This window comes from Chelonia mydas, chromosome 22 (assembly GCF_015237465.2).
Source record: "Chelonia mydas isolate rCheMyd1 chromosome 22, rCheMyd1.pri.v2, whole genome shotgun sequence".
Lineage (NCBI taxonomy): Eukaryota > Metazoa > Chordata > Testudines > Cheloniidae > Chelonia > Chelonia mydas.
The window spans coordinates 7,118,006-7,143,680 of NC_051262.2; the positions used below are offsets into that span (position 1 = coordinate 7,118,006).

General features: G+C 51.9%; 1 protein-coding gene and 1 long non-coding RNA gene across 2 annotated transcripts in view; one reads left to right on the forward strand and one right to left on the reverse strand.

Annotated features, from left to right (window-relative positions):
• Positions 1 to 906: 906 nt before the first annotated feature.
• Positions 907 to 25,675, forward strand: part of ADAMTS15 (ADAM metallopeptidase with thrombospondin type 1 motif 15) — a 31,575-nt gene continuing 6,806 nt past the window's right edge. The window contains exons 1-6 of the mRNA XM_037882444.2: positions 907 to 2,605; positions 15,625 to 15,757; positions 17,598 to 17,765; positions 19,113 to 19,396; positions 20,416 to 20,593; positions 24,769 to 24,950. Coding sequence (XP_037738372.1) covers positions 1,640 to 2,605; positions 15,625 to 15,757; positions 17,598 to 17,765; positions 19,113 to 19,396; positions 20,416 to 20,593; positions 24,769 to 24,950 — 1,911 coding nt within the window. The 5' untranslated portion in view covers positions 907 to 1,639. The remainder of the gene's footprint in view (positions 2,606 to 15,624; positions 15,758 to 17,597; positions 17,766 to 19,112; positions 19,397 to 20,415; positions 20,594 to 24,768; positions 24,951 to 25,675) is intronic.
• LOC122463559 lies at positions 19,393 to 22,905 on the reverse strand. Its single transcript, XR_006287031.1, has 3 exons — positions 22,634 to 22,905; positions 21,082 to 21,234; positions 19,393 to 19,890 (listed from the first exon to the last, which is right to left on the reverse strand). It is a non-coding gene; the product is annotated as an uncharacterized LOC122463559 (long non-coding RNA).

Below are 25,675 nucleotides of genomic sequence, written 5' to 3' on the forward strand. Positions count from 1 at the left end.
TCCCTGTCGCCTGTTCCCAGCTTCTGGCAAACAGAGGCTACAGACACCATCCCTGCCCATCCTGGCTAATAGCTATTGATGGACCTATCCTCCATGAACTTATCTAGTTCTTTTTTGAACCCCATTCTAGACTTGGCCTTCACAACATCTTCTGGCAAGGAGTTCCACAGGTTGACTGTGCAATGTATGAAGAAATACTTCCTTTTGTTTGTTTTAAACCTGCTGCCTATTCATTTCATTTGGTGACCCCTAGTTCTTGGGTTATGGGGTCACCAAACGAAACTAATAGGCAGCAGGTTTAAAGCAAACAAAAGGATTCCATGTTCTGTTAATTCCCTCTGAAGCACCCGGCCACAATTGGAAGACAGGATACTGGGCTAGATGGACCTTTGGTCTGATGCAGTATGGCTGCTCTTATGTTCTCACATTCTTTCGCTTTCTCCACCCGCAGTCTCGGATTTGACAAATTGGTATTTTGGGGTGAAAAAAACATTTTGTGGCAAAAATTCCAGCCAGTTGCAACTGTGATTCTACGAGCCAATATTCCTTCCTTGGGACATTCTTGGGGTGACACTGTTATATGCTGTGTCCTTGTGAGGAAAGCGAGCCCACCGATTTCAGTAGGACCACTGGCAGCTGAAGGCATTATTCAGCAAATGCAGGGGAGGCAAGATCAGGCTCTGGCCCTGAGGGGCAGAACTCCGTGTAACACTAATTTTAAAACAAATCTCCAAACTGCCAGGGCAATGGCAGAAAGGTTTCTTGTTTTAAAGAACCTTTTTTGCAACCGGTGGTCAGCAGTGAAGATTAATAGCTTCTCAGCAGGATAAAGCCAGCACTAATTAGGAGAAGGGAGACACAATGCAGCCTTATGCAGCCTGTTTTGGACTATCTAGTGCATTTCCTAGCGAGTCCTCTTACATAACATGCCCTTGGCACTTCTTCTTGAGCTGTCAACACTTTGGGAGGGTCAGAACACTAAGATCTCGTCTCAAAGCAGCCACAAACAAACACAATAATAAAGAAGGACAACAGACACAGGGAAGCCAGGACTTTAATCAAAAACAAACCCCCCAAAACAAATAAAAAAAAAAACAACCAAAAACATCAAAGCTGCCAAAACAACCCCAAAGTGGAACAAAGTGCAAACCAGCTGCAGGGGAGGAGAAGGGGAGCAAAGACCAAGAATAACACCAGCGCACCAGCAACTCCTTGCAGTTTTGTAACGAGCTGCTCTGGCTCTTTAAAAACTTGCAGCCCTGTGCAGTGATAATAGTATTTGGAGAGCTACAAGTGGCTGAGGGCAGGTCCAATAAGCGCCCTCAGCACCTCCCCCCCAAGAACTCTGGTTACAAATCCTCGCTCTTTTGCCCATGACAGAAATGTATATAAACCCCCAGAAAAGCAGATGCACTTGAAAAGACAGGTACGGGGGGCGCGGGCTGGGTAGCCCCTCCAAGGGCGCTGGAGTTGGCGAGGCTGGTGCTGACAAGAGCGCGCTCCTGGGGGTTCCCGACAGCTGGATTACCGGTGCGAGCGGCCTTGGGGGCAGGTTGTGATTGTTTCTTTCCCCCCCTCGCACGCCTGGGTCAGGCTGCCGCTCTGAAACTGACCACCCCTTTCGGCAGCGCCCGGGATCATGCTGCGGCTGCTGGGCATCTTTGGGCTGTGCCTAGCTGTCCTGCCCTCGCTCGGCTCCCCCCTGGAGAGCGAGATCGTGACCCCGCTCCGCTTAGACCCGGACATCAACGGCCGGCACTATTTCAAAAGGGGCCCGGAGGAGCCCAGCCCCCAGGGGGTGATTTTCCAGATCTCCGCTTTCCAGGAGGATTTCTACTTGAACCTGACTCCGGACGCGCAGTTCATTGCGCCCGCCTTCGCCATCCACTACCTGGGCGCATCCCCCAGCGCGGCCAGGGAGCGCCCCGACCTCAGGCACTGCTTCTACTCCGGGGATGTCAACTCCGACCGGGAATCCTTCGCCGCCCTCAGCCTCTGCGGGGGGCTCCGGGGGGCTTTCGGGTACCGCGGGGCTGAATATCTCATCAGCCCGCTCCGGCCCGACAGCGGGAACGGGGCGCGGAGGAACAGCCAGGGCGAGCACCTCTTGCAGCGCAGGGGCGCGCCCATCCAAGCCGGAGACCCCACCTCCAGGTGCGGCGTGGGCTCCAGCTTGAACCCGGCCATCCTGCAAGCGCTGGAGAAGTACAAAGGCTCCCAGCCGCCGCGGAAGAAGCAGCTGAACGAGACCAGGCTGCCCAGGAAGAGCGGCCGCTCCAAGCGCTTCGTCTCCATCCCCCGCTACGTGGAGACGCTGGTGGTGGCCGACGAGTCCATGGTGAAGTTCCACGGGGCGGACTTGCAGCATTATCTGCTCACCCTCCTGGCCACGGCGGCCAGGCTGTACAAGCACCCCAGCATCCTCAACCCCATCAGCCTGGCCGTGGTCAAGTTCCTGGTGATCGGCCAAGACGACAAGGGGCCCAAGGTCACCGGGAACGCGGCGCTCACCCTGCGGAACTTCTGCGCCTGGCAGAAGAAGTGGAACAAAGTGAGCGACAAGCACCCCGAGTACTGGGACACCGCCATCCTCTTCACCAAGCAGGTGGGTCTGGGCCCCGCGGGCCGGGAGGGCAGGGGGAGCAGCGGGCCAGGCTTTCCTTCCCTGGCCCTGGCTGCCTGCCCTGCCGCCCCTTGCCCGCTCCTGCCACAGCTCGGTCCGCTCCGGTTTGCCGATTGCGCAAAGCAAGCCCCCTTCCCGTGTCAACCCGGCGCGGGGGTGATTTTGCAAGGCCGCTTAACTTACTTGTACTTCTTTTCGGGTCGCTCGTGCCGATGCGGCCCCGTGTCCCCCAGCTCCAGCCTCCCAGAAAGCGCCGAGCGATAGGCACCCCCAGCGTGGCTTGAGCAGGGAATCTGCGGGGGGGCGCCCCCTGGCCAGCAGGAGGCGCTCCAGGGATGAAGAGCCAGGCGGCGAGCTCAGGCTCTTCCCCCGGAGCGGCGCGTGTGGGTCTGGGTCATGAGCTTGGTGCGCGGGTCCCGAGGCCGGGGGACTCTGCTGGGGAACAACCCCCCTCCCACCCAGCCAGTTACAGAGTTCTTCAAGGGCCCGAACCCGGGCTGGGAGAGCAAAGATGGTGGTGAGGGCAGAGGGTCGAATCAGAGCTACAGGGCAAGGCCAGGGCTTCTGCTGGATGCATGGCGTGCCTTCCCAGCAGCAGCCCAGAAAAATCTCTGTCACAGGCTGGGTGGGGCCAGGAAACCGCTCATGCCCAATAATCTCCCCATGGTGCATTTTCACCAGCAACCTGGAGGTTCCAGTTTGTAGGTATTTTATATCTGCCGGGAAGGAAACCCCCCAGCCCTCGCCCAGCATGAGTATCTATCACAGCTTCTGATTCTCTGATACAAAACAGCAGAGTTGGGGGAACACTGGGGCTCCCAACAGGGCACAGAAACTTGCTTCTCTTTGCAACCTGCTTGAGTCCATCTGAGGACAGCCTCAGGAGCGGAGCAAGCATCCGGCCCTGGTTTCCGAGCCTTCCTCCTCAGCTGGGAGTAAATGGAAAGCTGAGCCCTGGAGCTGCGCATTGCACCTGCCAAAGAGAGAGCCTCTCCCAGCTTCACACTTCCTCTGACTCATTCGCTTGAAGAGCCCCACGAGAGCCTGGAACTCTCTCTCCTCCGCTGGTCCTGAGTGAATGTAGTGCTGGTGAAAGGTGTCAGATCCCTGCAGGCTGGAGTCCTCTCTCTGTCCACACAACAAGTACGGTACTGGCAGCTGTGGTCTGGAGGGAGGCCCTCTGAGGCTCCGCTGAGAGATGGAAGCATTCCACTTGATGCGTTTCAAGCTCTTTCTCTTTGCCTCCTTCAGTCCTTGGACTCAGCTGATGCTGCCTGCAACGGTGCCAATGTCAGCGCTGTTTGGGATGATTATTTTGCCGCATGGTGAACTGTGCAATGGGAACAAGACTCAGAGCGGCAGCTCACTTTGCACGCGCCCCGAAACAGCCAACAGCTGGGAACGAGTGACTTTCAGTCACTGCCCACTTGGACTGGATGCAAACAGACGACATGCTTGAAACTTCCTTGGAGAAACTCTGCCACACTCAGACAGCCTTTGGGCTCCTGACTGCCCTCGGTCCCTGGAGGAATCCCACTTGCTTGCACACATCAAGCTTCGTATTTGCCCCTTAAAATACTCAGAATACTTCACCCCAACTCATTAAAGCACTCTGGGCTTTGCATTCCCCTTTCCATGGCTGCTATTTGCTGATTCACATCACATTGCTTGAAGCTTTCTCCTTTCTGCTACAGTGATGAGTGCTATTGACAGATTTAACTAATCACCTCCAATTACCTACCTAGGCCTTCAGTGACTCCAGACCAACATAGGCTAGACTGTACTCTTAGCTACCCCTCTGCAGTCCTTACACAGTGTGTAAACCAGGACAGAATCTGGCTCAGTGGACCAAATCCTCATCCTGTTGTTGAAAGCAATGGGAACTTTGCCACTGTCTTCAGTGGGACCAGGATTTAGGTCAGTGACTATGATACCGTGTGGCTACAGCCATTAATGGGGTGAGATGTTACTTGCTGAATTTGGAAATCACCGATGGAAGGTGTCACGCAGAAGAAAAAGGCTAGTCAGAAAGAGAGGAAGTGTCTACGAATACACAATATCATGGCAATCAGCTAGGGTGGGTTGGATGATAGGGAAAAAGCACATAGAATAGTGACAGTGATTCTTCAGTTCTCTTTTCTCTACCTCCCTCCCACCCTGTTCTCTTTATTCTGGGGGATCAGATCCCGGAGCAGATCAGTAACCCCTTTGGAAGCTGTGGGGGCATTTCCGTAACTTGTGTCCTAGTGAGGCACTCATGGAAGGAAAGGATATTGATGACCACAAGACTTAATGATCAAGAGGATATGAGCACCACTGACCTGTGACACCAACTAGTGACCTCCGATCTACCCTGGAATGGTGGCAACACAACCACGGACAATTTCAGCAGTGGAAATTCATCTCCTCAGATCAAGTCCTTTAGATGGACATGAATCTCTTTAAATGGGAACGAATACAGACGGCCTGATCCAAAGCCTGCTGACATCAACCGCTTCAATTGGGCTTTGCATCAGGCCCTGTCTGGTTTACGATTGTTGCAAGGACTGGCAGCATGTTGACCCTGTCCCTAATGGGCCAGATTCACCACGGCATAAGCCTGCTGAAGTCACTGGAGTTACACCAGGGATGAGTTTGGCCTTAAACATGCGTGTGCTGCCACACTGGCTGCATTTTTGACGCATGACAAAACCGTCCATTCCTGAAACCCCAATGCAAGCTCAGCGCAAGGGCACGTGATCAATGGAGACATCTGCCTTCCCTGAACTTGTCCATCTGTAGTCTCCTGGTACCCAAGAGTTTATCTCCCTGCCAAAAGGCTGTTACATAAACCCTTAACTTTTATTTAGTCTAAAGGCCAATTGATAGGCAGTTTCCAGTTGTAGTCAGCAAGTCGCTGATAGATGGAGTTGTCCTTTCTCAATCTGGCATCAGGAGCTCCCGCACAGCCTTGTTTTCTATGATGTCAGTTGCTCTGGATTGCGGATATGTCCTTGGTGAACTCATTTTGTGCATCTGGCCAATTCAGGTCTGCCAAGCAAGTGGGAGCAAGAGATCTCGTTCTTCCCACGTTAGCTGGTGCTTGAACAAGGGGCCATTGGAGCATACGGCATTAAGCTGCACAGCTGCCCTTTGTGATTGCACCTAGGGAATGGAGATTGGTTCGGCAAGCGGCGTCCAGTAACTTGGCTGCATTGACAACCATCTGGAGACTGATGCTCTGCAGCTTTGTCCGGAGTGACATCAGCCAACGATGACCATGGAGGTTCTTAAAATGTCTACTGCCCGGTCGTTAAATGGACGGCTTTGCCAAACAGCTGTTCTCTTTACTGCTGTGCACCAGAGGCGGGAGAGGGTATAGAGTTCCATTATCCATGGACTCAAGGGTGGGGAGCTTAGAAAACATGCAGCTGATAATGAAAAGCTCAAGTACCTTTGAGTCAGGCTGACCCAGTTGTGTGTCTCTGGAGGGAGAAAGTTCCATCCTCAAAGTGCTTGACACAACTGCCGCAAGGTTCCCTGCAGCCAACTTGCAAAGCATCTGGAAAGACACGGATTAGGAATCACTGGGGAGGCGGCCAAGCCTGGTAGGAGAAATCCAATGGGACAGCAGCACAGTGGTTGCATAATCCTGAGTTTTTCTAGTGGGGATAAGGAGAAAGATGAGTATCACGTGGGATTATGGAGCCCAGGGGAGATGGGACCACAGTCGCTGTGCTTGGCTGGTGAGAGGCAACGGCTCGGGCCCCATGTGGAGATGGTGGCATCTCTGTAGAGCCTGCCAAACTGTGGCAATGACAGCTTGTGTAGGCTATTCTCCAACAGCCACACAATGGAGGGGGATGAAAGAGGGTGGGCTAGGAAAGTCTAGGAAGAGACGGAGAAGAAATACGTCTGTTTCATCTTCCACAAACACAGCTGGGCAGGGTCAGAGAATGGTCTAGCTATTAGAGCAGGGAAGGATAGGTTCTCTTGCCTTGCTCTGCCATTGACTCTGTGTCACCCCGGATGAGTTACTTCATCTCTCTGTGCGTCAGTTTCCCTATTTATGAAGTGGCTGGGAAATACAGGGTTATGGTGAGGCTCCGGGCCTCGGGATGAGAGGGCTGTTGGAGCAAAGTATTACCACCTTGTAAAGGACCAGTGGGCAGAGCTGTGTCTGAATCAGGCAGGGAGCTGGCGTGACAGACAAGGCCTTAGTTTACTGTAAAATCCCGTTCTTGGACCGGTATTAGTATCATTTTCAGCATAGCCAAGACGAAGTGAAGTAATGAGCATGACTTATCTGTGAACATTCTGCAAATCCCATTGGATGCAGCAGCTGTAACTGGGCTGTTTCCACCTTCCACCCTTTCCCACCATAGCCAGATCTGCGGGGATTTTAAATGGGTGACACTTGCATATGCGGTTAGCATTTTCCTGGCTTCCAGTGGGATGGGAAAGCTCTCCCTAATCCAGGTTCGGATGCTTTCAGCCCCCTCTCGAGTTTTGGTGGAGTCATGTTACATGGCTTGATGCTGGAATCTCTGGGGAAATTCTCTGGCCTGTGCTGTGCAGAAGATCAGATTAGCTGAGCCTAAAGAATCCATTAGCCTTAAAATCTCTGTGGATTCAGGTAGGAAAGGAGACTGTTTTAGGGCAGGCAGGAATCGTTTGTTTGCCTCTTGCTTTGGATTCTTCCTGCTCCCTCTTTCCAACATGTAGTCTGCCTATCTAGGCGTCTATAATTTGCCATCCCTGTAGTACACAGCTCCTGCCTCTTCCCTGTAGTCCCAATAACCATCTTCCCGCGCTTAGGAATACGCTTTGCCCAGCTGCACAGTTTGGGCTTGGTCCTCTCCTGTCTTGCCCCTGTGCAAGGCAGGTGCAAAGCGCTGCTAGGCCAGGAGTCTCCACTTGCTTGCACCAGTGTGTGGGTGTGAAACTGCACCATTGCACAAGTGTTTGCTGACATAAGGACGTGGAGGGTCAGGCTCTTTGCATGGCAAACTCACACTCTCTTTTCTCTTTTGTTCTTCTCATTTACTCCCCCTATTTCCTTCCCCTTCTCTTCTCCCCCACCTGTAACCCTGTCTCTTCCCAATTGCCCTTCTCTCTTTTCTCCCGCTCCTCTCTGGCTCTGTGAAGAGTCTTTCTCCGCGCAGAGGAGACGCTATCCCATTGTTACTCTGGGAGCCCCCAGACACATTCCCAATCCCATGTTTTGGAATCTTTTTTTCTCTGCTGACTCCTCTTTGCAGCTCCCCTCGCTCTGAGCCCCTACGCTGACCTTTCCGACCCAGGTTTGGGAGCTGGCTGGATCTCCAGCGTGGCTGGAGGAGGGGTTCTCAGTGGGGGTGAGGGGCACGGCAGGTGGCTGTGGCGCTGCCATCTGGCATTTCAAAGGGGAATGGCACCGGGAGGCTGAGGTTCAGATTTGAACCCGGGCCCAGAGGTTAAAGGAGGGCCGGGTAAGAGCTGCTTGTTACTCTATCCCTGCAGTCAGCGGACAAGGTTCGCAGCAGTAAGTGGGTCAGTGTGTCAGTGCAGGTGTTCGGCAGGGAGCCAAGAGCGCTCTCAGCCAGCAAGGAAACAGGAACTCTTAAAAGAGCAATGAGCAAGGAGACTCCAGCCTCTTCCCGGGGTGTCCCCACGGTGCCCTCCCGGCTTTTAACCAAGACCATTTGCCCTCAGTGGCTCTGGCTGTGGCAGATACTCCATGTTCAAGCAGACTTACCCAAACTACAGCCCTGGGCTGCTTTGCTTCTCGGTTCCAGGGGGGAGCAGATGAGCCAAGAACCGGGAATAAATGGTTGTTCTGTAAACACTATCCCATCTTCAGCTCAGCACACAGCACGGGCTCGTTCACAGAGTGCTGAGAAGGGGCCCGGCATTTGGCTCTGTCTGGCCAGTTTGAGGCATCAGCCCGTACTTGTACGGATACGACTACAACTCTGCCCTGACTAGTAGTTTCCGGGTGTAGAGCTCCAGGCACTTTACAAAGTGAAGGTCAGTTTCAGTATCCCATTGTCCAGATGAGGAGGGTAAACTGCAGAGAGGGGAAGTGAACTGGAAAGGGTCCCACAGCATATCTGTGTCTCCTGACTCCCAGTCTAGTGCCTCATCCATTGGATGCTGCTGCTTCAACCTTCACGAATGTGCATATTTCCCCTATATTTATCGAAGGCATTTATCTGGCCCCTGCTAGCATAGTACCTGAGCACCTCATAACCTCTAACAAATTTATCTTCAGAACACTCCTATGTGGTAGGGAAGTGCTTTTATTCCCGGTTTTACAGATGGGGAAACCGAGTTACAGAACGGTTAAGTGACTCACAAGATGCTGGAGGTAGAGCAAGGACTTGAACCCAGGTCTCCGCTAGCATCCTAACCACTGGACCATCCTTCCAGGGGTGACGTTCAGAAGCAACGCAATAATCCACAGATTCACACCTCCTTCAGTCTGTGAACACCCAGACCTGCAGCTCTCAATGCTCCCAGGAAATGATGATGGGGCTTTCCCTCCCTCCCCCAACAGAAACCAGGTCCTGACACTTTGGATTTCAGAGGGTCTGGTTCTGATCTCACTTACCTCCGTTCTATGCAGGTGTGGCTCTGTTGATTTCAGCAGGGTTACTCCTGATTTGCACCAGCATGAGTGAAAGCAGTCAGGCTCCATGGTCTTCATGTTGCTCACTGTTTCCCTTGGGCAAGATTTAAGAAAATGTAAAAGCAGAAAGAGTGAGATGGAAAGTTAAAGGGCATAAAATAGGAGCGAGATCACAGAGATCCGACTGGCTTGGCAACACACAATCCTACTTTATCTAAACCAGATTACACTGGACTAAGATAAGTACCCTCTGTCCCTCGTGGGAAGCTATGCCACTGACTAAAGCAGGTCACTTACCCTGTCTGGGCTCCAGTGTAAAGCGAGGCTCATGATACCAGGGGGTATGAAGAGTATTTCCCTGGTGGTTTGTTAAAGTGCTTTGAGATCATCAGCTGCGAAAGTCCGAAGCACTGTATGAAGGGAAGTGCCCATGTGCTCCTACGCATTGCCGTGATGCTCACCAGGCACATGGACAAGTCATGCTGCTGATCTTCCGGAGCCAGGGACAGCTGCAAGGGCAGTGTAGAGCCAGTCTGTCTGAGGAGTTGAGATCGATGTCCATCCCTGGCGGGCAGGATACAGGGGCCTGGCCATCCTGGCAGAGGCATCAGCACGACTCCCTCTGATGTCAGTGGTCAGGAGTTCATGCAATGGTGGTGCTGCCCACACGTGACGGAGAGACTGTTGGCCTTAGGCCTATGGAATCCAACAGGGCCCCGTCGCCAAGAACTGACTCAGCACAGCACTGCAGGCCACTGCAACGGGTGGGGAGGAAACTGGCTAGGTTTCCTCATGCCTCGCTGCACATAGGCCCCCAGAACCTAGGGCTGCCCCTTGGAGAACAACAGAGACAGAGAGGTTAAGCCAGCTCTCCTGAATTCCTCAGCAGCCAACAGGGCTATCTCGGTGATGGATTTGCTGAGTGCCCTCTTGTAACCTGCCTGTCAGAGAAAGAGAGATTTCCCTCAAGACATACGAGCTACAGCCCTCAGCAGTCAAGGGAAGAAAGCTCTAGGAGCCTCCCGCCTGGGCCAGGCCCTGGAGATAAGCCGCCAGTTGCTCTCTGCCCAGTTGTGACTTTAAGCTTCAAAGATCAAATGAACCAGATCAGGCTTCCACTCCCCCAACTCTGTCCATGCACTTTCAGGGTCAAGACCTTCTGCCCCTCCTTCCTGAGACTCCCACTCAGCTCTGCCAATGCCCCTCAACCCTGATCTGCAGCAACCCATACTAGTCCTTCTCTGGGTTCCCGGTGTGGCTCTGCCAGCTTCTCTCTCATATCCGAGTTGTGGTCCTCTCCTTGTCGCCGGCAGTGTCAAAGTGTGGGATGGCTTTGTGATGCCGATATATTCTCACCAGGGACCAGAGTGAGCCTAACACATTCATTTCACACCCAGACAAGTGCAGGTTTGTCCATCCAGTTCTTCAGTCGTGAGAGGCTTGCTTCTTTACTATGCAAAGGCCAGTCCTTTCCCGACAGATTATTACCCTGATGTTTTCAAAGTATTTAATGAATTCTCAGCCACATGCTTTCTACTAAAGCCAGCGGGGCAGGGCCAGAACCCTCTGAAGTTGTTGACATTGGTACTTATCGATGGACGAACCTTGAATAAGCCCCCAACGGTTTGGATTCTTATCGGAACTTCAGTTTGGAGACCACCTAAGCCTCTCTTGTGCGATTACACAGTATAAGAATGGCCCTACTGGGTCAGACCACTGGTCCAGCTAGCCCAGGATCCTGTCTTCTGACAGTGGCCAATGCCAGGTGCCCCAGAGGGAATGAACAGAACAGGGCAATTATTAAGTGATCCCTCCCCTGTTGTCCAGTCCCAGCATCTGGCAGTCAACACGGGGCTGTGTCCCTGACCATCTTGGCTAATAGCCATTGATGGACCTGTCCTCCATGAACTTATCAAATTCTTTTTGCTCTTGGCCTGGAGAGGAATGCAGCACGAATCACTCTTATTTATTGTGTGATAGCACCTCAAAGGCCCACCTATTGTAGCTTGATCCCATCCACATTTAAGGTGGGAGAGATTCCCTGCCCCTTCCCACAGCCTGTCCTGCGAGCACATCCTCTCCTGGATTCCTGCGTCTCCCAGCTTGATCTCAGAAGATGATAAAGGGGTGAAAAATGATGCTCAAATCTTCACAAACAAATGAAATGTCAGCGTGTAAATTCCAGGGAGTTACTTCTCTTCCCAGACTCTCCCCTGTGGGTGCACTTCAAAGGAGAAGGCCGCACAGCCAGGGGCGAGTCCAGGGCTGCCTAGAAGGGAAAAACTCAGCGGAGCTGTCAAGTGGAATCCGATACGAGAGTCCTGGAGTGAGGCCGGCACTGGGGATGGGTCATCCTCGGTAGGTTTCCTTAACCCCCTCTCTCCCTTGAGCTCTGGAGAAAGAGAATAGTGTGGGGAAAAGGAGGAAGGACACTTTGTGCTTACGCAACAATAATACTGTGTATTTGAACAGTGACTTATCTGACCGCATGATTTGTATTACAGTAGCACCTATTGGCCTCAACAGAGATCTAAGCCCCTTTGTGCTGGGCCCTCTGTAGACATATAGTGAGGTACAATCCGCTGGCCTTCCTTCGAAGAGCTCACCATTGAAATAATCAGAACAAAGGCTGGGAGAAAGGGAGTGTGGTTATCATTATTTAACAGATGAGAAACTGAGCTAGAAAAATGCTAAGTGACTTGCCCAAGGTTATCCAGAGAGTCTGCGGCAGAGCCAAGAATTGACCCTAGATCTTTCGCTCAAGGAATGTGATGGTCCAAGCACCTACAGGGATTCTGGCCCCAATCCTGCCCCCTTTGCAGACAATAGCAAAACTCCCACAGATTTTAATGATACAGGAGCTGACCCTAATGAATGCATTCTCACTCCACGCTCCATACCAGGTGTGTAAGGGTCGCCAACTGCCTTTTACAGATGGGGAAATTGAGGCATTGAGAGGTTAAAGACCCAAACCTTCAAACTGGAGTACCAAAATCCATATTTTGGCATCCAGATAATTGGTCTGGTTTCACCAGAGGTGCTGAGCCCTGGCAGTTTCCATTGACCTTAGCAGGAGTTGTGGGTGTTCAGCACTTCTGAAAGAGGGGTTACACCTCTTGTAACCTGGCTCCTTTCACACCCACCCCTCCTCTGGAATTTAGATTGGATGCTCCTTGGGGCAGGGACTGTGCTTACCATGTCTCCTGTGAAATGTTGAGCATGCTTTGGGGGTGCTATAAGATAATCAATACTGTGTCTGACTTTAGGCACCTCAGGGTGAAGATTCTGGTTTAAGTGATTCATCAGTGGCAGAGGTGTGAGAAGAACCCAGGAGCCCTGACTCCAAGTGCCTTGCTTGGATTGCAGTTCTTTCAGACGGGAAATTTCCCTTCCCCCATGGCTGTGCATCCCAATGTCTCTGTTATCTCTGTTATGTAGCAGACTATTAACGTGACTGCATGTGTTCTGGTTTAAGGGAATTCCAGGCCCTGATGTAGTTAGCCAATCTGGTTCTGTTCACCTGTGAGCTACAAAATAAGGAAGCAATTTATATCTGGCAATGGCACTGCTCAGCTGAAGTCTATATACCAGCCTCTGTCTCCATAAGCAACATCTGCTAGACACAGTCAGTCCTGGCTCCTAACAACTCCAGCAGAGAGAATCTCTTATGGCATAGATGTGGCATAACCCCCTGCTTGGGGCTTCTGCCTTTGGTGGCTGTCACTATTGTCTTCTTCAGTGTGTCCGTGTGGTCACATGGGAACTAGGGGGAACAGCAGGGTCAGACCTAAACCTCCCAGCCTGGGAAAAGAGGGGAACGGGTTACAAGGAGAGCAATTAGTTGCCTTCAGGGCTTCCAGCTGGGAGATAAAACTTACTTCTCTGGTGTCAACTGGGAGGCTGCAGATTTCCCCAGCTGCAAAGAACCTTTTGGCAGCACCTCATCCGAGCAGGAGAAGCTTCCTCTACGAAAAGCTGTTCTGGGTTTGACAGAGATACTCCCTTGTTTCTCTCTTTGGGGATGCGGATCATCTCCCCACCTATCTGCTTCCTTAAGTCTATTTGCCTCAGGTGCTTAGAAAGCCCCCATCTCCTAGGGGTGTGACAGAAACAGGAATCAAACCCCACTCTCCTGAGCCCCAGATGAGCATCTTAACCACTGGACCACCCTTCCTAGTAGTTGCAGTCTCACAACTGCATCCTTCATCTCCAGCACGGCTCCCCCAGCTGTTTCTGTGATTTCTTCCTCTGCCACTTCCATGCTTATTCCTTCTGAAAGGTTCTCCTTTGGTGTGGCACAGAGACACAGCACCAGCTGGTGGTGAGAGAGCATGGGTATAGGTCCCAAGATATCTGGCTTCTATTTTCGGCGCTGTCACTGGTTTGCTGTTACTTCCCTACTCTATGCCTCAGTCCCCACATCTGTAAAATGGGAAGAGTGATGCTTACCCTCTTGGAAATGTGCTCTGAGATCTTAGGATGAGTCGTGCAAAGTATGATTATCACTATAAGGGTTCAATCCATTGGTTAAAAAGGCAGCCATTCCCTGCAAGCTTCACAGAGTGCCATCTCCTCCTTCACAGGATGAATCATGCCATTCACTGGCTAGTGTGAGTTATCTGTGTCTGGGAAGCACAGATAAACTGCAATGACCCGTGAGGGCTGAGAGCTGCAAATAGTTTGTTTAGGGTAGGGGAGTTTAAGCAAATGTTCGGGGAAACTGGTGCACTGTTTGCATATGTGAGGGAGGAAGGTTGGTCCGGTGGTTAAGGTCCTAGCCAGGGAGGCAGAAGGCCTAATTTCAACTCCTGGCTATAGGACAGACTTCCTGTAGGACCTGGAGCAAATCACTTAATCTCTCCAGTCAAGATTTACTTATGACTTTGGATGTCTCAGTTCTTGTGGACCCAATCTGAGACACCCTAAAGGGACCTAATATTCAGAGAGCAGATGCTCAGTGCTTTCTGAAAAATCAGATCTTGTTTAAGGTGTCTTGAGCTGGGCACTCAGAATCACCAATCACTTTTGAAAATCTTGGTGTCTGTGTCAATTTTCCCAGTTGTCTCAGTCTCCCCATCCTTTGGCAGTCTGGAGCATTTAGTCTCTAAACTCTTATAGGCAGGAGCTATGTCTGTCTCTATGTTTGTACAGCTCCTAGCACTCTGGGGTCTTGATCTCAGCTGGGGCCTCTAGGCGCGACAGTAATACACATACTCAATAATCATAATGAATATGCATGTGTATGCACTGTGCCTATAACAATAAGCATGTGTGCAGAATATTTTGATGATATCTTGCCTATGCTTAAAAAATATCCCCCCTGTGCAGAAGCCCATTCTGAGAGCGGACAGACACTCTACAACAGAGGGCATCCTCAGGCTATCCTCTGGCAGGGCCTAGTCCTGCTTTGGTTTCATTCAGACAGACTAGCCCTGGACAAACCTCAGGCAGTTCACAGATTTGGTTCAGATAATCCCTCTGCAGCCTGGCTCCTCTGAACCCTGCAGGCCTCTGGGATTTGCAGAATCGGGCTGGGAATCTGGCGATTAGGTGGTTCTTTGTGCCATTTCTGACATGCCCAGGAAATACTCTCCTATGAGTTCACAGTTCTCCAACGCTTCTGGACCCATCCAGAACTCGGACAGGCTGGAGTCACTATGAACTGGAAGGGGAGAGGGGAAGGAATGGAATAATCTTTTGGCCCTTAAAAGGTCAATTGCAGTTTGAATTGCAGGCAAAGGTGGGTCCAGTTCTTGTTTAACTCAGACTGCCTGCCTGTTCCCAGTGCAGGGCTGGCATGGGGCCTGAGCCAAAGCCCACTGAAGTGAATGGGAGCCTTTCCAATGAATTCAACAGACTTTGGCTCTGACCCATCAACCTCTCAAAGCCAAGCAGAGGTGAGAAGCTGACCACTCTCCTTCCTTTGGGTCTGATCCAAAGGCAGGAGCCTTCCCATTGACTTCAGGGGCATTTGGGTCAGGCCCTTTGTCCTTTTGAAACAAAAAGAAAACAGGCTGCCTCCCCTGGTGTTTAGGCTGGGCCCCTCCCTGGCTATAGGGGCCTTAGAAGTCAGGAATCAGTGTCACCGAAGACTCAGGAAGATGTTATATATAAGCTATAGCTGGTGCCAGGGTTAATTCCAAACGTGTCATTTCATCGCACTGGACAGCCCAAGGTAGTGTGTATTTTAGGTCAGTGGCTCCTACTCAGTGTAAACAGGGATGCACGGTTCCTATCCTGTAGTCTCCTATTGTTCTTGTTTTCCAGGGGTTAGTTAGTGCAATAACGAAAGCCACGTGCTGGCATCTCGGAGGGGTTTCTCTGGTGCTGGCGTCTCCGGGTCTGCAGCATTGGTGCAGTTCTTGCCCACCGCTAACTGGCCCCATTTGTCCTCTCCCCACGTTCCCTGTAGGATTTGTGCGGCGCCACCACCTGCGACACCCTGGGGATGGCCGACGTTGGCACCATGTGTGACCCCAAGCGCAGCTGCTCGGTCATCGAGGACGACGGGCTGCCATCTGCCTTCACCACGGCTCACGAGCTGGGTAAGGGGCTGAGGTTCCGGGGCAGAGCATGCCCGTCCCCTTTCGGGGTTGCTCTCTCATTTGTGTGCGGCGTGGCTTTTGGGGGAACAGAATTTGGCTTTCTGGACTCACCCCTGTTCCTCGACTTCACAGATCTCCAAGCATGTGGCACCCAGTGGGAATCTGAGATGCAGGGGAGGGATGTGACATGCCCCAGGTCGCACAGGAAGGCTGTGGCAGAGCCAGGATAGAACCCAGGAGTCCTGATTCCTAGCCCACTGGAATGTGCTGCCCTGCTGATAATAGCATGACTGCGTTTTCTTGTACAGTTTGCTGACTCTCTGTTCCCCTTGCTTACAATGCTAGTGTCACCGGGGGTGTGCTTCCATGAACCGCACGAGTGTCCGATCTCCCGGGCAAGCCATTCATTCTCTGGGTTCTCAAGCCTCCGCCTTGCATGTTGTCCCTCAAACAGTTGCCAGACCATTTCTGGTTTTAATAGCGAACGCCTCCATCCATCATTCTGTGGCTTAGAAAGCTGCCACTTTAACCAAACCCACAGCAGAGACGTGGAGCCCCAGGCTGCGGTTGCCACCTGGGGAAAAAAAAAAAGAAAAAAAAAAACCCAGACCCATATCCCAAACCTGCTAATGTTTATGGCTCCATAATTAGGAGGGAGGGAAGCCTAAGCTGTTTAAAATAACCCTGAATTGCAGCCTCAGGAAGTTTAGACAATAGCCAAGTGTCCGGAACAGCTTTCAGGGGAAACTCCACCTCGGGGTGAGAAAGTGACATGCACCGGCTTTCCTCCCAGTGCTTCTGGGAGGTGAGAGGAATGGTTGGAAACCAGCTGCTAGGAAAGCGAGAGGGGCCAGTGCGGGCGGGTCAGCCGGCCCAGCTATATCTTATTGTTGTTATTGCCACTTCAGTTCAGTTTCCAGGATTCGGGTGTCCTGAAATAACACAGCGAGGCTGGGATGCATTAGGCACACCCCTAAATCCAGAGACACTTGTAGTCTCTGGGGGGTTGAGCAATGACATCGCTCTCTCTCTTCAGTGTTTTCTTTCTTCCTTTCCTTCTTTTCTCTCTGAATAACCCGCATCCATACAAGAAGCAGAGGGTGTGTGTTTTGGCCAGCAAAGTGCCGGCTCAGAGACCTCATTGGCAGGCTTAACGTGTGTTAGAACTTGTCCGTCTTAAGGTCGATCCGATTTAAACACAAGGAATGGAGCTTGTGGAGCCCGGGGTGGCGGGACAGGACACCCAGACCATTAACCACCGGGCTGCAGGCATTTTAGAGCCATTAGTCCCACGAGCAAAACGATTTCTTCTGGCTTAGCCAGAATGGCCAAGATCTGGGGTGATGTGTCTCATTAGCATCCGGGAAGAACACACGGGGTGGTGGGGAGAGACATCAGCTGCTGAGGCCGTGGTGGTTTTGTTGTTACAACAGGGCCCATGTAGGTGTGGTGGTTCATCAAAGCAAATGAGGGCTCCGTGGCATTAGCTAGAGCAGGATCCGTGCCAGGATCCTAGGGGACTAGCCAGATATGTGTATAAACTGAGACTAAGCGTGCTATCCATGTACAGGAGACTTGGTCAGATCAGAGCCTCCTGCTAGAGAAGGAGAGGTTGCCTTGTGATGAAAGGATGGCCTTGCAGCTTAGGCATGGGCCTCCCGGGTTCTCCTCCTGGCTCTGCCCGAGGCTTCTTAGACAAGTCACTTGGCTTCGGTGCCCCAGGCTTCTCAGCTGTAAAATGGGGATAATGGGACGGACGTTGTGAATTGGTCCAAGATCTACAGGTGAAAAGTGCAGTGCGAGAGCTCAGGATGACTCAAGGCCCCTCTCGCTCTTCCAGGGCACGTGTTCAACATGCCCCACGACAACGTGAAGGTCTGCGAGGAAGTCTTCGGCAGGTTGAAGACCAACCACATGATGTCACCCACGCTCATACAGATCGATCGCGCCAACCCCTGGTCGGCCTGCAGTGCCGCCATAATCACCGACTTCCTGGATAGTGGGCACGGTGAGCTGGGCATGCTGGGAAGGGGGACGCGGCTGCAGTTGCTGACGGCGGCTCATGCAGCTCTCAATAAAACAGACCGAGGGGCAAAATCCCTGCCCGGAGGGGCTTACACTGCTGCCGGGGGACGGGCCATCCAGCTGGTAAGGGTTCAGACACAAAGTGTGGAGACACTGCGGGGAGGAGAAGCGGGTAAGCAGCGAGCGCAGGCGTTGGGAGCCTGTAGCTACCTACTCCTGTGATGGGATCCATGCTTGCTCCGTGGTGAGATCCGCTCCATCCCAGTGCTCTGGGTCAGTGCGGCCTGGGCTTTCATCTCGCCTTCTCCCAGCTGCAGGTCACCAGTCCCATTTCGCCTGCTGGGACCAGGTTTAAAACAGGCCCTGCAGCTCAGGAGCTTTAAGTATGAAGAATTAGAGCTTTTGCCTCTCACGGGGATGTGGGGGTGGGGAGAGAGGAAGCGTCTGTGCTCCTCACACCAGATGTCTGCAGCCTTGAAGCCCTCACACAGCTGAGCTGGGACGTCCCTCGGCTCCACAGACTCCGGCATGGTTCTCCCTTTTTAAACAGTTTACTCTTGGCAAGCAGTAAATCATATAAGCTGCGTTCATGCAGGGGCCAATAGTGGCCGAGGGCAGGTCAGCTTGGGCCCTGGCTAACTTGGACTCAGTTGTTTCTTGGTTTCAACCTGATTAAACCAAAGCCAGGTCAGGCTAGAGACCTGCCTCTGCCCACCTACATCCCCTCCCCCTGCATGCACCATCTCGCTGTACTCATTGCTGTGAGGTCGACATGATGTAAGGGCTAGATACACAACTACTGCAGCCCTCTCTCCTGGGATGCGCCTCTGAACAACTCACGGCCAACATGCTTATGTCTTGTGACCCAGAGGGGTTGGTTGAGATTTTCAAGGACGTTCAGCTTTAATGGGAGATGTGTGTCTAAATCCCCTAGACCGATCTCAAAAGCTCAATAGTTACTTCTGAGTGTGAGGGGAGGCTGGTCACTGGCCAGGCTGATGAAGCTGCTAGTCAGTGCCAGTTGCATTGGTAGGTTTTGCTTAGTGGACACCTGTACCCGTAGGAACGGGATGGAAACCACTGAAACTACACATGCTGTTGATTAGAAAAATCACACAGGCCTTGTTAAGAGAGAAGAAAATCCAGCTTTAGCTTTATTTGATGGCCTCCTGCCGCAGTGAGTTCCACAAGTTATAGTGCGCCAAGTAACAGGTCTGCCTGCATCAGCCATGAACGTCTCTCCAAGGGTTGGGTGCAGCAACCCCGTGTACTGAATGCCCGGTCACTCGAATGGTATCTCCCATTTGATATTTCTCTCCCTGCCCCGCAGGGGACTGCCTGCTGGATCAGCCCATCAAGCCCATCTCGCTGCCGGAGGACCTCCCTGGGGCCAGCTACAACCTCAACCAGCAGTGCGAACTGGCCTTTGGCCTCGGCTCCAAACCCTGCCCCTACATGCAACACTGCACCAAGCTCTGGTGCACGGGGAAAGCCCGAGGTCAGATTGTTTGCCAGACGCGCCACTTCCCCTGGGCTGATGGCACCAGCTGCGGGGAGGGGAGGTTCTGCCTGAAAGGCGCGTGTGTCGAGAGGCATAACATCAGTAAGTACAGGGTGAGTACCTGACGGCTCCGTGCTGGGGGAGGCGAGTGGGGAGGGCTGGCGGAGGGCATATAAGGCAAAGCCCGGCAAGGCAGCTTGAGCCGAAGCTGAGAACATGTAGCTCAGAGTGCTTTGTGCACTGAAACCAGGCCACGGAGTGCCAACGCTCTCCCAGGGGCTGGCCAAGGGAGGGGCATGGCCGAAAGCCACCGGGCCGTACCTCGCTGCAGGGAGGGAAGCTGCCAGAAGTTGAAGGGGTTTGTCCATTCCCCACTTGCACAGGCGTGCTAGTCATCATCGTCCTCGAACCCAGCGATCGTGACAGTTTCTCCAGGGCGCTGGGCCTGGCTGCCGTTATCCAGGGCTCCTCTAGACTGGATAACCGCAGCGTACTCCTCATGGAGCAGCCTCACCACGGCGCAAGCACTTGGCGGGCTCAGAGTGGAGTTCATCTCCGCGGCCGCCATCCAAGACACTGGCTGTGACGGTGGGTGTTGCTTGAACACCTGGCCACGAATAAGCAAACTTGTTGCGAACAGGCCAGCCAATTCCAAGCACTGCGGAAAGTCAGCAAGCTAGATGGGAAAGTCCCCACTTCCCATCTGTAACCCGGGCCAAGCCGAGTCCCCAGCAGGTGTATAAACAGCAAATGCACTTGTGGGGATGGAGCAGAGGAGGAAACAAATGATTATCTTTTGCAAAGGACTTGGGGCCCTGGTTGCTAGGGCTGAGGCTCCCTCCGACTTAGCTCTTGCCCCAGGACAGAGCTACGCCCAAAACTTCACTCTGAAGCAGCTCTGTTCTCCTCTTGGTGCCTGGCAAGTGTTTTCTCCTGACACCAGGTGTGAATGGCTTATGCTGGGTGTGGCAGCCATAGAGAGTAGAGTCCCTTTCTGCTTAATGCTGGGTACCCCCCGGCCCCGAGTCGGATTCCCTCCACCGGGGACCCAAATATTGCACGACTGGCTGCTTTTGAAGAGACATGGCGGTAGGGCCAAGGGATTTTCCTCTTAACACCCTCTCTCCCGCAGGTGGATGGCAGCTGGGGGAAGTGGACCCCGTACGGCCAGTGCTCTCGGACCTGCGGTGGGGGAGTCCAGCTAGCCAAGCGCGAGTGCAACAGCCCAGCGCCTGCCAACGGAGGGAAGTACTGCGAAGGTGTCCGGGTCAAGTACCGCTCCTGTAACCTCGACCTTTGTTCCGAGTCAGGTGAGGCTTCCCCAAGGGACGGGGCCAGCCGGGAGGGAAGAGACCTGCCCTGGCACTAGTTTCTAATGGGCACAGTTGGGCCTTGCAAAGAGCTGTACGTGTTAAAGCAAACCACCAATCCCAAGCAGCTACCCGCTATCCCGCTCAGTCCCACTGCTGTTGATTCTCTGTTGTGCTCATGGCGCTGTTAGGTGTCACTGAAGTTAGTGGCGGATGAGGGGTTTGGAGGTGTGAGCCTCAAAAACTATGGAGGTTTGGGTCAGGTGACCCCAAACGTTTGGCAGCTTTTCTGCAGGTTACAGAGCTCTCTCTGGTCTTCAAATCAAGTTGGAGATCTCAGTAGGTACCAGAGGAAGGCAGTTCAATGGTTAGAGCACCAACCTAGTACTTAAAGGGAGACGGACTCTGTGTGTGACCTCGGGCAAGTAACTTAGCCTCTCTGGGCCTCAGTGCCCCATCCGTAAAATGGGGACAATAGCACTGCTTACCTCGCAGGGGAGTTGTGAGGATAAAAACACTAAAGACCGTGAGACGCTCAGACACGATGTGATGGGACCCGTAAGTGGAGAGATGTTCCGAAGGTTGAGTGCGTGGTCAGTACTGATACACACACAACAGAGCGGTGTCTCAGCCTCGTGAGGCTGCAAAAACGAGCAGGTGAATGAGGGAAAACAGACGGTCGGAAGGGATTTTCATGCCAGAAGTGAAGAAAACATCTCTAAATATCAGTCCTACAGTGCGTTTGGGAAGATCTAAAGTAGGTCATGGTTTAATGGGAGCTTGTGTCTTTTAGTAGAATCCAGTTTGGCTCATCCCTATTGAAAACGGGGGAGCTCATTCCTTCTCTGCTCTATTTCCACTCAGTCCACTTGAGCTGGAAATACCATAAAAATCCCAGTTTTCGTGGTATTTCTGCCCTGGTCAACATTCAAAGGCCCACAAAACCTGGTTGATGGGGGCAGAAAGGGAAAGTTAACCAGACCTGAAAAGAGCTGGTTTGGGTTTTTAATTTGCCCACGTTGATTAGGAGGTGGTATTTGCAGCTGGTAACATCTGACCTAACTCCACCTGCAGTATCAAGCAAACAATACATCATGAGAGACTAAAGCTCGGACAGATGTCTGCAACTGTTGTTTCATCTGTGCATAGCAGAGCTAAAGTTAGAGTATGTGAAAAATATGCAGAAATTTTGTGCGTGCGCACAAAATAACTAATCAAAAACCCAATTTTCTGGAACATTTTGAGCACTTTAAGCTGGTAAAAAAAATAAGCAAGAACATTTTGCAAAAAACGTCAAACATTTTCGACGAGCTGTAGCTAGCCTCGTCGCAGCACCCACTGCCATGTTTGCAAGTTTAGGGACAATTTCACGAGAGACAGTGGGCCCAATTCTCCTTGGCCTTGCTGCTGTGCGCAGTCATTTACAGCAGTGCAAAGGGGGGGATAAGCCACCAGCCTGTTCTATTGAAGACAACAGAGCATCACCAGTTTACTCCAGCCTGGCCATGACACTAGAGTAGAATATTACACACTGGATAAGTGGAAGTGACTGCACAGTTTGCAGGGCAGGGCAATATAGTGCTAGGGCATGTGTGTGTGAGAGAGATTATACACTCCAACTAAATCATCCCAGCCAGGGCTTTGTCAAGTCTGACCTTAAAAACCTCTAAGGAAGAAGATTCCACCACCTCCCTAGGTAACCCATTCCAGTGCTTCACTGCCCTCCTAGTGAAAAAGTCACTAAGCCCAAGACAAAGCCACTGAGAGCTGGGTACAAAGCACTCTCAGTTGAGGGGTTCTGGCTAGGGAACAGTCTTCCAGGGGAGGTCAGGCGCATCCAGTGTCTGAGTATCGTTAGAAAACGCTGTACAACTTTGAGAAAGCCAGATCCCATAAGTGACATTGACGATACAAACCTCGCTTTCTATTTCCAACCCTCTGTCAACACCCGAAACACCATCCCCCAAGCAGAATTTTGACTCCCAAAGGGAGAGTTGCCAAAGACACCATGAAATCCTCTCGGAGCTTTGCTACTCTTACCGATTATATGTGGAAGCCGCCCAGGTACTGTGGTGATGGGCAACAGTCTAAAAACCTTTCAGATAGATATTTAACAACCCCCTAAATATCCCTGCACAGTGAGAGACCAATACCCCAAGCTCCCTCTGAGCGTGGCCTTCTCACAGAATTATTCAGGAGGACATCAGACGGCCTGGAGGGTAACTAAAAGGACTGATTTGTGCAGCTCAAGCGTGGATCCATTTGGAAAGGCCTGTTCAGTTAGCTTTTCCTCCTCCTTCCCGCCAGCAGGACCCAGCTCCTAATGCCAGCTACTCCAGCTTTCTCGCAGCACATGCCTCTTCTAATGTGCTGGGGGGAATTGCCTAATTCACCACAGCTGGGCTCAGCCATAGTCATGGACAGGAGCCACAATCTCTGCACCGAGGGGCTGTGTACTGTAGTTTCCTCTGCTCAGGAGAGAGTGTTAACTCTTTCCTTGCCATCTCCTGGTTAGGGTCTCGCTGTCTCTTCTAATAATATAACTGTCAGATGTCTTCTTCGGGTTTTATTTCACACTACTCAGAGGCCTTGCAAGGAGTGCCTAATACACAGATAAAACAAACAAACATAGTATGGAATATCCATGGTACGCCCACACGTTGAAGACTGTGTGCAGTGCTGGTCGCCCCATCTCAAAAAAAGATATATTAGAATTGGAAAAGGTTCCAAGAAGGGCAAGAAAAGTGATCAGGGGCATGGAAGAGTTTCCATATGAGGACAGATTACAAAGACTGGGACTCCTTAGCTTAGAAGAGAGACAACTAAGGGGTGTGGGGAGAGATAGGATAGAGGTCTATAAAATCATGAATTGTGTGCAGAAAAAGTGTTATTTACCCCTTCACATAACACAAGTACCAGGGGTCACCCAATGAAATTAATAGGCAGCAGGTTTAAAACAAACAAAAGGAAGTATTTATTCACACAAACGCACAGTCGACCTGTGGAACTCATTGCCAAGGGATGATGTGAAGGCCAAAAATATAACTGGGCTCAAAAAAGAATGAGACAAGTTCACAGAGGATAGGTCCATCCACATCTATCAGCCAAGATGGTCAGGGATCCAACCCCAAGCTCTGGGTGTCCCTAAACCTCGGACTGCCAGAAGCTGGGACTGGATGACAGGGGATGGATCACTCAAGAATTGCTCTCTTCTGTCCATTCCCTCTGAAGCATCTGGCATTGACGACTGTCGGCAGACTGGATACTGGGCTAGATGGACCACTGCTCTGACCCAGTATGGCCATTCTTATATTCTTACTGTGTTGCTTTGAGCAAGTCACTGCCCAAATCTGTGTCTCACCACTTCCCTATCTGTAAAATGAGGATAATAATATTTACTCTCCTTTGAGACCCTTGGGTGAAGAGCTTTATTATCTTTTATTACACACCTTGTTCCCATTTCTGAAAGACTGCAATAACATCAAGTGGCCACCCCCTCCCCGACTCCCGCCCTTACTAGATATGGCCTGCAATGCGAGGCAGTGATTTCCAAGAAGTGAGCCATTCATGCAGACTTTACAGTCTTGCCGGTTTCATTTTCCCCTGGAGTAAAAAGGTGGCAGTTGTTTTGAGCAATGGTTGTGGGACGTTACCCCTGGAACTGACACTGCCTTAGCTGTAAGTGTGGCTTGAAGTGGCTCTCTGTACCCTCCACCATTGGTGATACTGTAGCGCTGTTATCCTACCCCCACAAACCACTCTCCCTTGTATCCTCTCTTCATTGGGGGTGCCCTGACTATACAAAGAGTCAGACAAGTTTCCTCTGGGTTGAGGACATAACATGTCCCATGAATTGCAACACCAAAGCTTCATTTGCTTCAGTAAACCCAGAGAGCCGGATAGTCTGGCAGACACCTACAATCCTTAATAGTCCAGTTGGAGACCAAGTCAGACCAGCCATACATTTGGAACCAGAGCCTAGCCACTCTAGTGTAAATCAGGAGCGACTCCACTTAAGTCAATGGAGCAGAACTGGAGTAAAACCAGTCGCAGGGAGAGAAGAATCTGACCCTGGACACCCCCAGATTCCATGGTGCGATACTGTATGGCTGATGCTTCCTAGCTGAGGATGTCCTCTCTGGTGAAATGCCCACGTGTGCTTTGTTTCCTTCCAGGGCTAGGAAAGAGTTTCCGAGAGGAGCAGTGCGAGGCTTTCAACGGCTACAACCATAGCACCAACCGGCTCACCGCCACTGTTTCTTGGGTCCCGAAGTACTCGGGAGTCTCGCCTCGGGACAAATGCAAGCTCATCTGCAGAGCTAATGGCACGGGTTACTTCTACGTATTGGCTCCTAAGGTGAGCAGGAGGACAAACAGTGTGAACCGGGGAGCGTGGGGGAAGGGGGGCGGCTGTAAATGAAATTGGGTAAGGAGCTGTAGGGAAACACAAGGGCACCTGGAAACGAGTGAACAGAAGGATTTTTTTTGACCCAGCGGGTGACATGTAGAATTCACTGCCCCAGAGGCTGGGATTCCAGAAAAACAAGCCTGTTCTTTGGCTATCAGTGTTATCGTGGGGCATAAAGGGGATTAGATGAGAGGCCGTGTGCCAGATGAGCTGGTGTAAAATCAATGGAGCCGTGCTAATTTACGCCAGCTGTGGATCTGGCCCCATGCCTGGACCTGTGTTTGTAAAGCATCCCAGATTGCATGCCTATGGCACAAGAACAAGAATAAAGGATAACAACTAGACACTTCCCTCCGGGGCTTCTGGCTCACACGCACAGGGTGGGGCCGGCTGCCAGATTTGGGATTGGGCATGTGGTGCGCACATGACACCGCCAAAGGGTTAATCGAATCTGAAGAGCTGCTAGTTTGCAGGGTGCTGCCCTCAGGATTAAATGTGAGGAAAGAGAGGGAGAGGTGGTTATAGATGTGGCAGTCAGCAATCAAAGAGCACCGTTCTGTTTAGTACCTCTCGAAGGCACAGCCCGGAACGGAGGCAAAGGCGGCTTTATGTCCTCCAACACAACAACACCTCCACACTGGGCTGCTCTTTAGTTTAGAGCAGCTGCCGGCTCA